Raw genomic sequence first — 12568 nt, 5'->3', positions numbered from 1 at the left:
ATTTTTCTTTCTGCTGCTCAAACCTGCTGCTGAGCCCCCTCTAGCGAGCTTTTCATTTCAGTTATTATACTCTTCAGCTTCGGGCTCTCTACCTGGCTCCTTTTTATAATTCCTGTCTCTGAGTGATGCTCGATTTGGCGAGACATCATTCTCCTGATTTCCTTGAGTCCTTTCCCATGGCTTCCTTTAGTGTTCTGAGCATATTTAAGACAGTTAACTTAGTCTTTGTCTAGTAGGTTGAATGTTCGAACCTCCTCAAGGAGAGTTTCTATTAATTTCTTTTCTCCTGAGCATGAACCACACTTTCTTATTTCTTTGCACACTTCATAAATTTTTGTTGGAAATTTGACATTTGGAATACTACACGGTGGTCACTCTGAACATCAGATCATCCTCCCTCCCAGAAAGGACTGTTGCTGCTTGTTGTTGGCAGTCATTGGTGACTTTCCTAAACTATTTTATAAAGACTATTTTTTGTCATGTGTGGTCACTGAAATCAAATTGTCAACAGTGGAGTGAGATTTTGGGGGCATTTTTGTTCTTCTTTATACTCTATTGCATTTTTAAAAACAGCCATCTAGAGTTTTTATACTGAGAGACAAATACGTACGTACATTAAAGCAGGCTGGACCCAGGGCTAAGACCACAAGAGCTGCATCTTTTTTTTCATGTATTTTTGTTTTTGTTTTAAAGAGACAGGGTCTCACTCTGATGTCCGGGTGGCAGCGCAGTGTCTACTCACAGGCGCCATCATAGATCACTGCAGCCTTAGCCTCCTGGGCTCGAGCAAGCCTCCCACCTCAGCCTCCTAAGCAGCTGGGTCTGCAGTCACGTGCCACCTTGCGCTGCACGAACTGTATGTTTAAAAAAGAGACACAGGAGAGCCCGGGGCCACGTCCAGCTCCAAGTGCCCCACAGGTCCGACCCTGGTAGAGCTGAGGGCGTCCTGCCATCCTGCTCAGGTTGCAGGCTCGGGAACGACTTGCTGGATGCCAGAGTGGCCACTGGGCCCCGCCTCCTGCGTGACGGACAGGGCTGAGTGGGGTCAGGCTGCACGGCTCAGGGTCCACAGCCAGGCTCAGCAGTCAACAGACAACGCTCAGGCGCCTACTCGCGGCCGAGTGCCGGCCTCTCTCTCAACCCTGCAGCTGCAGAACGAGGGAGCACCTACCTGCCGGATGCTGAGGACGATGACACGGATGGCCGGGGCTCAGCACCCGCACAAGACAAGGGCCACCCACTGGGTCACTGGTGTGTGACCTCCGTGTCTGAACGTTTCTCAGCACACTGACTTAGAACCCACCTCCCGTCAACGTATTCCTGGGAGGAACACGGGCGGCGACCCCGTCTGCAGACAAGGAGCTGCCAGAGACGGAACCTCAGGCCGAGGCCGGGCAAGCAACATGGCTGGACGGGACAGGGCTCCCCTGGTCCCCAGACGGGGGCCACCAAGACTCACCTGGATCAAGCCGGCAGCGGGGTTCCGCCTCTTCTCAAAGTGCTTCTGCCGGTGCTGCTCCTGCACCTTCAGGGCAAAGCCCGACCCCAGGATGCCCTGTGAAGTGTCAGGCAGGTCACGCCGAGACCCAGCCCCACTGGGCAGGGCCGGGCCACTTCCCGGGACCCACGTCCTCCCCGCTCGGCAGGGCCGGGCCACGTCCCAGGACCCACATACTCCCCGCTCGGCAGGGCCGGGCCACGTCCCAGGACCCACGTGCCCACTGCCACCACAATCCATTGCCCAGGGGGGCTCCACCTTCCAACATCACTCCCCCACTTCCAAACTGGGAGACCAAACTGGGAGAAGCCCTTACATTTGGGGTCGAGGAAACCTCTGGCTTACAGGAGACACAGCCAGACCTGCGCAGACCCAGAGGGAACATTCCTGCCCTGGTGTATGCGCCCCGAAGGCAGTCCTGAGATGAGTGCCCCACCCTCGAGGCAGCCAGTGCCTGTCTGCCCTGCCCTGCTGCACGGGACGGCCGGCAGAGGCCTCCCACCTCCTGCCTGCAATGGCCCCTTGGTCCCCCGGAGACCAGAGAGGGCCTGTGCTGCTGGGCAGCGGTGCTCCAGCCAGGAGGACCCCCCTGCACAGCCCCACCCCAACGAGGAGCAGCTGCCAGTCACCCACAGGGCAGCAGAAGCCACACCACGGCCTGGGAGTGGTCACGGGGCGCCGGGCGCCACCAGTGCAGGGCTGGGGCCTCCAGGCCAGCGACGAGACCCCGTCTCCCGCAAAGGCAGGAGGGCGCAGGACTCACCGCCGGGAGAGCGAAGAAGGAGACACCAATGAGGGTGAAGGTAGCCGCCAGGAGCCTCCCATTCCAGGTCTGGGGGTACTTGTCCCCATAGCCGATGGTTGTCAGGGTGATCTGTGGGACGCGGGCTCTGGTCACACGGGGCTTGTTGCACCCCGAGGGCAGGCTGGACGCCGGCCGCCCACCTGGTGGCCTGGGCTGGGACAGATGTGGGCCATCTCCTCCCACCGCCCACTGGGGCCCGATACGGCCGGGGTCAGTGGGACCGCCCTCCCTCCCTGCAGCCCCCAAGTCTGTTCCCAAGTCTCTCCCCTCCTCCACGTGGCAGAAGGGGATCACCCCAAACTTCTGTTCCCATTTCACACCCAGGAGAACTGGGAGAGCCAACAACACAACTGGCCCAGGAGGCACCACGGCCGAGACAGCGGGCCCACCCTGAGCCAGCTGGAGGGTGCGGCCAGCATGGACCTCGGAGGCTGGGGGTGGACACACCCTGAGGGACCCAGAGAAACGGAGGGAAGGGAGCTGTGCAGGGTCTCGCGGAGGGTGCGCCACACTGAGCCGGCAGAGAGGGAGGGGCTGGGGGAGAGGCCGGCACCTTCCAGCAGAGAGCCCGGCCTCAGGGGTGGCAGAGGTGACGGGGCTGGGTGGGGGGGTGGCAGGAGGTGAAGGGGCTGGGTGAGGGGTGGCAGAGGTGACGGGGCTGGGTGGGGGGGTGACAGGAGGTGAAGGGGCTGGGTAGGGGGTGGCAGAGGTGACGGGGCTGGCCCAGGGGTGGCCAGAGGAGAGCCGGCAGGGGAGGTGCGTGAGTGTCCCCACAGGGGGTGCAGTGAGGAGGGGAGGGTGGGCTGTTCGTGGCGTCTCGAGAAGCCCTGGGGAACTTGTGTTTAGCATTAATATTTCTCTCGGGCCGAGGACGAGCGGCGTCCTGAGGCAGGACGTGTTTCCAGGCTCAGCCATGCCTGACCCACACGGGGCCCCCAGGGCAGACTGGGAACGCCTCCTCCCCGTCCCCCTACAGTCCCCAGTGAGCAAGGGCAGAGCAGGTGGGTGGTCAAGGAGGAAGGACAACAACCCGCTGTGGCCAAGCAGAAGCTTCCCGGGGCCCCAGCCTCTTCCCACCCGCACGCCCATCATGCATCCAAGACCACGGCCTTGGCCGCCACCACCACACGCGGTCATGACCACGGGTGGCCAGCAGGTGGCCCCAAAGAGACGCCTGCAGCCAACTCAGCTGCGGGAGCCCCAGGGCTCACGTCCTCAGGAGGAGGGCAGCAGGGAGAAGGGACATCCCCCCAGAAGGGGCAGGACCCGAGGACCAGGACTCACCAGGCCCCACCAGAGCGCGTCCGCGTAGGTGTCGAAGTGGTCGTTCTCGCCCTTCTCCGCCAAGTACACCAGGAACGAGGCCAGGATGAGGCAGAGGAAGCCGATGTACCAGGCAGTGACCAGTTCCTGCGAGACAGGCGGGGCCACGTCCGTCCAGCCCTGGGTGCCACGGGGCCACGTCCACCCGGCCCGGGTGCCACGAGGCCGCATCCTGGGCCCCTGCTCCTGGCTCCACGCACAAGGCCAGCGGGAGGGCTGGCGCAGCGGCACCAGGAAGAGCCACCAGCTTCGTGGTCCCAGCCTGGGCAGCCCCTCCCCGTGAGTCTCAGCCCTGGGGACCCCAGCCCACGCGCCCAGCGTCCACCCAGGTTCTCGGAGCAGCCGGCCCTGCGCGGCCCTGCTCACCTTGCTGTGGGCGTAGACCACAGAGCCCAGGAGCTTCCAGGTGCCTCCCCGCCGGTCCATGCGGATCATCCGCAGGATCTGCAGGAACCGCAGGCTCCGGAGCGCGGACGTGGCGAAGACGTTGCCCTGGGAGCCCGCGGCCAGCACCGCGATGGAGGCGATGAGCACCATGATGTCTGTGGAGACGGCGAGGGGCTCGCGGGTGCGGACAGGAGCAGGGCAGGTGGCGCCGGCGTGCGGGGCCAGAGCGGTCGGGGCCCAGGCAGACGGCACGACCGCCCACCCCGCGGCGTCTGGGACAGGCTGCCCAGCGCCCTGTCCGTGCTCCTGCCATTAGCCATGTAACCACGGGCCCTGCCTCCCAGTCAGCAGGCGAGAGAAACTTCCAGAAGGCACCAGCCCCGCTATGCAGTCTGGCCCCACCCTGGAACCCACCCCCAAGGGCCTCACCAATCACACAGAACGGCTTCCTGGCGAACTTGAGCCGTCCCCGCCAGCCGCGGTACCGGCAGCAGCAGCCCGCGGCCCAGATCCGCACGAAGTACTCGACACCAAACACCACGATGGTCACGATTTCCTGCGGGGGAGGCCACGGCTGAGGCCACCTCGAGGCCGGGGGGCTTGAGGCTGCCTGGACACCCGGCAGGCAGCTCTGGCCCAGGGACAGTGCAGGAGGCCCCAGATGGGAACCGCAAGCTTGGCCCAGCCCCCACAGAGGGCCTCTGAGGACACTGCAGCCACAAGAACGCCTGGGCCTAAAGACCACGGGGTCCACCCGCTTCACCCATTCCGAGCTGGGGCCCTGCCCTGCCAGTGCGGTGGGAGGTGGGCAGCAGGGCTGACCCGAGGGAGATCCCAGGTACCTCCAGGAGGGGACAGCCTGTGTCAGGACAAAGGGGGCTGTACCCGAGGCCCCCGCCCCGTTACCAACAGCAGCACAGAGATCGCACTGCGGTTGCCACGGCTGCCACGCGTCGACACGGGGTTGCTGTGAGCGCCACAGCCCCCCAGTCCCACGTCTGCAGGGAGCACCCCACGCCCCCCATGGGGGGGCCACCTGAGCCCTCCGGCTTGAGAGCAGGACGGGAAAGGGGAGCTGGACCCCTGGGGGGGCAGTGGAGGTGGGCAGGCGGGCGCTGTGACATCACCAGGAGGCGGGGGCCAGTGGTGTCACCGTGGGGTCCCTGTCCTGCGAGCCAGGGTTCGGGGATCAGGAGACCCTGCAGCAGGGCAGGAGGCACCGCGGGGCTCACCAGGATGTAGAGGGCGCCCTCCGAGCTCTTCTCGTACTCCTTGATGGTGGAGAACACGGACAGCACGAGGCAGGAGAAGACCAGGAGGAACCTGGGGCGGAGGGACAGTGTCAGCGCCCGGCGGCACCAGCGACGGGCACCACTCGCCGCGCTGTCTTCTGGAAGCAGCAGCCCCCCTACATCAGCCCTCCGCGAGCCAACGCGGGAAGAGCAGGGGCCCGTCCACGGCCACCCCCGGAGCCCCCAGGGCCACGGCCTTGGTCAGCTGCCCCAGGGTGCCCCCCCAACCGGCCACCCTCCGCCCGTTTCTTCCCGACACCCGTGTGCTTTGGGAAAGTCTCCGAACTCGGAGCGGGGGGAACGAGGCCTGCCCATCAACCGCTGCAAACAGGAAACAAGCAGAACCCGCAGCACCGCCCCGCAGCCCGTGTCTGATCACCGCTCCTGCCCTCCCCTCGCACACGACGTTTCCCCTCCACACGCTGAAGCCCGGAGCTCGCCGACTGCATCTGCCGCTCAACCACCAGGACCCCTCCCGTCACCTCCCGGCCTCGTCCCAGCCGCCGGGAGCTCGGCTCCTCCTTCCCCCAAGTTGCAGGATCCTCGGCCCCACCAGCCACGGGTTCCCACCAGTTACTCTCCACATCCTCCCCCAGCACCCGACTCCTACCGACCCTGTGCCGGCTCTGCCCTCAGGCTCGTGGCCACACCGAGATGCCCCCAAATACTCTCCGACTATGGGCCACACAGCCTGCTCCATACCCCTGCTCCCTTGCCCCACCCCAGACAGCCACAGACAGGAGGTGCCCCTGCCCCAAGGGCCCTGCTGTGGGAACCCGGCTCGTGGCCCATGACAAAGCCACCCATAAGCGGCCTAGACACGCGTGATCTCCTCGTTTCCTGGGAGCAGCGCTGTGTGCCACAAGCCGCAAGCTGCCATTTGGCAGGAAGTCCTGGGTGGGAGGGCAGGAAAGAAACTCCCACGTGCTGAAGTCACAGAACATGTTAGGAATCCCACTTCTTATGAAGCAAATCGTTATTTCATTTACATTTTCTGCAGGTGTTCTGGGATACGCAAGGGATGCGGCCAACGGGTCAATGGGTCCTTGGTCACAGCTATAAGTGAGCCGTGCTCGTAACAGGCCTTGGTTTCAGGGCGACGAGAGGAGCTCCAAGCGCACCCGGCCCCAACGCTGCCTGACTCAGAACAGGAGCCGGCGGGGACGGGGCCACCGGGCAAACGGTCGCCTCCTGTTCTCCTGCGCTGTCTTCAGAATCGACCAGCAATTCACGCGTCCGGCAGCTCGGTAACCACAGAGCCTACGTGCCCTGACCTGTCTGGGGGCCCAGACCCCACCACGGGCTCAAACCCGAGCCCCTCGCCTCGGGGCAAAACATCCGCTGGTTGTCGAGGGAGGGAGAGCCCTCCACACGGCCCCCAGCCGCCCTTTCCAAAGCAGCACCCAGTCCAGCCTGGGGCCCCCCGTGCACTGGGCCCTCCCCCGCAGCCATAGTGGAAAGAGTCCCTGGATGTGCCCGACCTGCAGACGTGGAGCACTGGCCGCGAGCACACAGACCCTGGGAGTCCCTTCCGGCCCAGACAGGCCCCCTTGTCACTGGAGATGGTACCGTCACCCTGTCCGGCATCCTCCCCTCCCTTTCCTTCCCAGAACAGGGACCAGGTGCTCCTAGGGTCAAGGCCTGGCCTGCCAGGGCCAGCAAGTGGCAGCCCCAGGACCTCTGCCAGAGCCACCAGGAAGGGGGCACCCAGGCTGACACGGGGACCCATGGGCACAGGAAAGCCTGTCTGAGGATGAAGCCGCATGGAGGAGAGCAGCACAGACGGACTGGGGAAGAGCTCTGAGGAAAGGAGCACCTGGATCCAGCCGTGCCTGAAGCCTCCGAAACTTCCAGGTCACGTAAACCCTGGATTTACTTAAGGCACTTTGGATTTGGATTTTGCCCCTTGCAAATGAAAGACCCCTGACCTTTGTGGGCAGCTGAGGGACACGGCTGTGTCCTTGCTCCGAGCCCAGTGCCTGACTCACCACCACGCTGCTGCGGGTAATTGATTCTGACCCCCGGCTCCCGCCTGGGCAGACAAGTCACGTCATGTGTGACATAAGCTGCCCTGGACCAAAAAGGGAAAAACAAGTCCTCAGCGAGTGGCGCTATTTGGAGAGCGCCGGTCAGCGTCTGGCGGCAGTGCCTGGTGGGAAAAAGACCCCCCCACGCGATGTTTTTATTCTCTTTTAAGAGCCCCTGGGGCTCACCATAGCGAGGGGAGGGGCCGGCCCCACAATGGGGGTCTCGGGAGACCCCCGTGGCATCCCCGCACTCCCCCAAAGGCTGGCCCCATCTGCGTACCCCATGGACAGCCCTGTGCCGCCCACCGGGCCCCCACCCGTTTGCTGCCCTCCATCCCCGGGCCCCCCACATCCCCCAAAGCTGAGCCCCTGCCTGGCCCACCAGCATCTCCTCCCTCACCCAGAGGACCGACAGCCCAAACCCTCCTCCCAGGCTGCTCTGGAGGGACCCGACTGGGCCACAGCTGCTCCTCCCGGAGGCCACAGGGCGGCACACACTGGGCCCAGGCAGGCCCACAGCACATGGGGCAGGGCTAGACCTCCCTCTCCCACCTCCTGCTTCTGGTGGCTTCGGAACTCCAAGGACCCCAGGGACAAACCGGGCTGCCCCTCCCAGGGCTTCCCCAGGTGTGGAGGCCACGGGGGCCCAGGCCAGGACCCCAGAGGCGGCACCTGCCCCGCCATCCTGGGGTCAGCGAGCCCACCCGATGCCCACACCTCCGAGAAGACGGCTGGCGCGGGCGGGAGGAGTACAGCCGGGAGATCCTGCGCCCCGCAGCCATATGGGGTCAAGGTGGGCTCGAGATCCAGCCACAGTGGCAGGCACCCGGCCGCCCACCCCACCCCTGCTGCCCTCATCGTCCCGGGACCCGCGTGCACCCCCTTCAGCCTCATCTCAAGCTCGATTCACTGACGGACCGACCCAGTGGTCTCGGGTCGGCCGGGCCAGGCAGCCTCAGCACCTTGAGGCAGACCCTCGGCCTCGGATCCCGCCTGAAGTGGGGAGGCCGCCGGCGCACCGGCAGCTCCCACCCCCCCACTGCCCGCTGGAGCAGACTCCCGCCTTCTGGCTCCCGGCCGCGGCCTTCGCTCTGCGGCCCCCGGAGCTGCCCCGGCCCGCTCACCTGCACGCTTCCCCGGGCAGGGGCAGCGGCCACCTCTCGCAAGCCCTGCACGGAGGGGTCTGAGGGACAGCGGCGCTCCGGGCACAGACACGGGCCGAGGCCCACCCCCACTGCCTGTGCCCGCCCCGTGAGGCCGAGGTGAGCTGGCGGTGCTCAGCCGCGGGCATAGGCGGTAGAGACTGCGCCTTCGAAGGCTTCTGACCACAAGCGCAGAGCAAAGACGCAGGCCCGGTCTGTGCGCAGAGCCGCAGCCCAGCGAGCTGGTGTGCAAACCACTGACGTCCGCGGGGAGAAGCGGCAAGCCCAAGCCAGGCCCCCCACGCTCACCCCAGAACGTCCCAGACCACACCCTCCCCACGGGAACACGCAGGGCTCACCCCGGCCATGAGGGCTTTGGAAGGCGTCCCCGCGCGTCACCGTCACCCCTAAAAGCTGACCGTGGTCCCTGCTCACCACCACTGTCCCCACCCAGCCCTCAAGCCTGCGGCGGTCACACCTGCCCCTTACTCTGCCCCAGTCGCGGCTGTCCCTCCCTCCCGCTTCCCTGCTCGAGTCACTCACTGGGGGAACACGGTCCTCTGTACGCAGACGCACCACATAGGACCTGCTGGCTTCAGCCCGTGGCTCCTGAACGCTCCTCTGTCCGTGTCCCCTGTGACTCGGCGTCGCGGTGAAGACACAGCTAGTCTCGCGCTGTTCCTGTCCTCCCACGAGGCCCAGCGTGGCAGGCGTCTCTGGGCTGTCAGCGGTCACGGACCCTCACGCAGGGGCCACGCACGTGCAGGGCTGCAGAATGGAGTTAACCCTTCGCTCCTTCAGTCCTTGGGTGAAAACTTTTTAAAGAGAAACTTCTAGAATGAGAACATCATCTTTGGTCAGGCTGAGTCTCCTACAGAAAAGAGAATACTGCATCCTCGTCTGTATTCAAACTCGGCCGTGCTCCGTGGGGTCTTCCCAGGTGGTCAGGAGTGGCCACTTGCTCTCTGCTGGGATCACGACTGTCCTCGCTCCAGCCCACTCTCAGATCACTCACCTTTGCCCCGTGGGAGGCCTGTGGGTCAGCGGACCCTCGTTCTCCCCTATGGACACCCGGGGTCCGTTCCATCCCAACTGGCTTCTGCCCCGGAGCCTTTCTTTGGGACACCCCACATCGGCCCCAGGCGAGGGGAGGGCTCCCTGAGAAGCGGCCACCAGGGTGACAGTGTGTGTGTCAAGAGGTTCGTTTCCAGACATCGGCTCCGAGATGGGCCAGGGAGGCCTCGGGGCGGGCCGCAGGCTGGATGTCCCAACGGGAGGTGACGCCGCCGTCTTGCGTCCGAAATCCCAGGGAAGCAGGCTGGGAGCTTGGCAGGGGGAGAACCCTTTTTCCTTCGCAAACCGCAGACCTTGAGCTCGAGGCCTCAGCTGCTGGGCGAGGCCCACACCGCGAAGGCGTCTTCCTTGCTCAGTCCACAGACTGAACAGGTGGCAGGGTGGGAAACACCTGCACACAGCGTCCAGGTGGGGGTTTGACTGACCACCGGGCCCAGCCCAGGCGACACGTGAAACTGACCGTGACAGGCAGGAAGAGGACGAAGGCGCCCTGGGCCAGCGGGGAACCGCCAACCCAGCCGACCAGCCCCGAACAGACGATGCCCAGCACCCGGAGCCACCAGGCCACGCTGCAGCAGCGGAACCTGCCGCCTCTGTGCAGGCCACGCAGGCCCAGGCCGGGGACATGCCAGCAACAGTGGGAAGGGTCCCCGCAGGCTGAGGCGAAGGTCAGGGCTGCGTGAGAGGCACAAGGACGCAGCGCACGAAGGCCCAGCATGGCCCACAGGCTCCCGGGTCCGAAAGCAGCGCCCCACACCACGCCCCTCCCTCACCACCCTGAAGACCCTCCCCACCCCCAGTCCCCCAGTGGGACCCCTGAGGGCCCTTCAGGGACTGACGCTGCAAGGTCCAGCCTGAGCCCGGCCACAGCGACGCTGACTCCAGCCCCCCGCCCTGCCCTGTCCTCGGCTGCTCAGCGGAGGCCTCGGCCAGAACCCAGGGACCCGGACACGGTCCCCACACTTCCCAGCTCCTGGACAGAGGAGCTGGCGCAGACTAAACACCCACAAAGACACGGCCACATTTCGAAACCGCAATTAATTTCCTTTGCTCATTAGCCGATTTATTCAATTAGCTGAGCTCTGGGAAAAAACGTCGTGTGCACCTCTGTTCGCAGCCCGTCAGTCGGGGATGTTCTCTCCTGACCATGTCAGCGGGAAGGAGTGGGAGGGAGCCCTGGGAGATCCCTGGGCTGCAGGTCAGGACCCTGGAAGCCCAGGTGGCGAGAGAGACTCAGGAGGGGCCCCAAGACACCACCCGGCACGGCGGGATGGGGGGTCACCGGAACCCAGCTCAGCCCGCAGGAGACAGAATTCCGGCGGGCTTCCCTGAGGAGGTGTCTGCTGGGACGGACCCTGCAGGGTGAAGGGAAGGGAAAGGTACTCCGGGCAGAGGGAGGAGAGGCAGGAGTGTCCGGGATCCGCAAAGTCCGACCAGCTGGACACAGGGCAGGGACAGCCCCACAGACACGCACTGCGTCCAGGAAGGCCTCTGCGCACGTGGAGAATGGGGAAGCCGGCCGGGCGCCACAGTGAGCAGGGCCCCCAAACTGCTTCCTGCGGTGGCTGCGACGACGCTGAGGAAACCCCACCACAGGGCATGTGGGATTTGGCCCCTCTGCAGCCCCTCCCCGCACCAGCGACCAGGGAGAACCGACCGGAAACTCGGGATCTCACGGCCAGCCCCTCAGAATGTTCCAGAGACTTCCAGCTGGGCTCCCGCCACACCGGCTGTGCCCACAGACCCTCCTCAGAGGAAACCCGCTCTGGGAGCCATCCCTCCCCAGCACCCCCACCCGGAAAGTGCCGGCGACAGCTCCAAGTTTTGTTTCTAAGTTTTCAGAACAGATGGTGCAGATGGCTGGGCCGGGGGTGGCTGGTGCCGGGGAGGAGAGAGACGGACGGGCAGGGGGCCGGGGGCGCGCTGGGCCGCACGTTGGGGCTCCTCCCCGGACAAACGCACCCCGGAGAGACGGCAGCCCTGCCATGCTGGGCCCCTGCGCCAGGGCGGGGCGAGAGAGAAACGCTCCAAACCGCAGTTCCCTCCCTTCACTCCCCAGCTGCTACTCCGCTTAGCCGCACGCGGAGAAACGCACCCGTTTCCAGGCCTCGTCCCGCGGGAAGGCTCCTCCGTGGCCAGCGCCTGCCCCGCCCCGCACACAGCAGTGTCCCCGAGGCATCCACACTCATGCCTATTTTAGAGATGGGTAAACTGAGGCTCAACGAGAGGCAGGGCCAGTCACTTCCCGCCTTCTGTCCCGGGGAGGGGCGGGCATCCCCAGGCACGGCCCCAGGAGAGGACGCTCCCTCCTGCCCCTCGGGCCACATGGCCGCAGGGCTCCCCGGTAGCCTGAGGTCCTCTCAAGGCCCAGCCCCCGGAGCTTGCAGCTGGGGGCTCGGCGCCCTCAGACCCAGCCCACAGCGCAAGTGTGGCCACCGCCAGGCCAAGCAGGGCCACGGCCCACTGTGGGCCCCCTCGTCACCCTGCGACGTGCCGCTCCTGACTCTCAGGGGTGCAGGGAACGGCCCCCCTTCTGCCTTGAGGGAGGGTGGGGGCCTGGTTAGGGGCTGGGGGGTCCATGGGGCGTCTGAGTGCTCAGAGCGCTGAGGGGCCTAGAACCTTCCACCATGGCCGGCTCCTCATAGCACGCGGAAATGGGCGTCCTGCTGCTGGGAGGGCGACATGCCGCTGTGGGACCAGGCGGGAGGCCCGGCCCCATCCTCACGCCCACAGGGAAACTAGGACCCCTCCCTGGGGCGAGCCCGTCCCCTCGCCCCCCACACCCCGTGGGGGAGCTGGCCACGCCTGCAGGTGAGGACGGGACGGAGAATCGCACACGGTCTCAGGCTAATGATGATAATGGCTTCAGCTCCAGGAGCTTCCCCGGCAGCAGTTGCCAAGGCAATGGCATCGCAAGGAACCTGGGGCCAGAACGGGGCAGGCGGGACCTCCACAGCCCCGGCAGCCACACCGAATGGGGTGGGGACAGGCCCCCGGAGAGCGGGCGTCGGCTGGGACGC

General features: G+C 65.4%; 1 protein-coding gene across 4 annotated transcripts in view; it reads right to left on the bottom strand.

Annotated features, from left to right (window-relative positions):
* The window catches only part of KCNQ2 (potassium channel, voltage gated KQT-like subfamily Q, member 2), a 46710-nt gene that overhangs the window by 22782 nt on the left and 11360 nt on the right, over positions 1-12568 (bottom strand). For all 4 annotated transcript variants that reach the window (XM_012654606.1, XM_012654611.1, XM_012654607.1 and 1 more), the window contains exons 2-7: positions 5246-5336; positions 4443-4569; positions 3993-4168; positions 3588-3713; positions 2262-2372; positions 1460-1555 (exon numbers count right to left, since the gene is read on the bottom strand). In XM_012654606.1, the coding sequence (XP_012510060.1) occupies positions 1460-1555; positions 2262-2372; positions 3588-3713; positions 3993-4168; positions 4443-4569; positions 5246-5336 (727 nt within the window). The remainder of the gene's footprint in view (positions 1-1459; positions 1556-2261; positions 2373-3587; positions 3714-3992; positions 4169-4442; positions 4570-5245; positions 5337-12568) is intronic.

This window comes from Propithecus coquereli, unplaced genomic scaffold, assembly GCF_000956105.1.
Source record: "Propithecus coquereli isolate 6110/MARCELLA unplaced genomic scaffold, Pcoq_1.0 Scaffold442, whole genome shotgun sequence".
Taxonomy (NCBI): Eukaryota; Metazoa; Chordata; class Mammalia; order Primates; family Indriidae; genus Propithecus; species Propithecus coquereli.
This window is presented reverse-complemented; position numbering and strand designations above follow the sequence as displayed.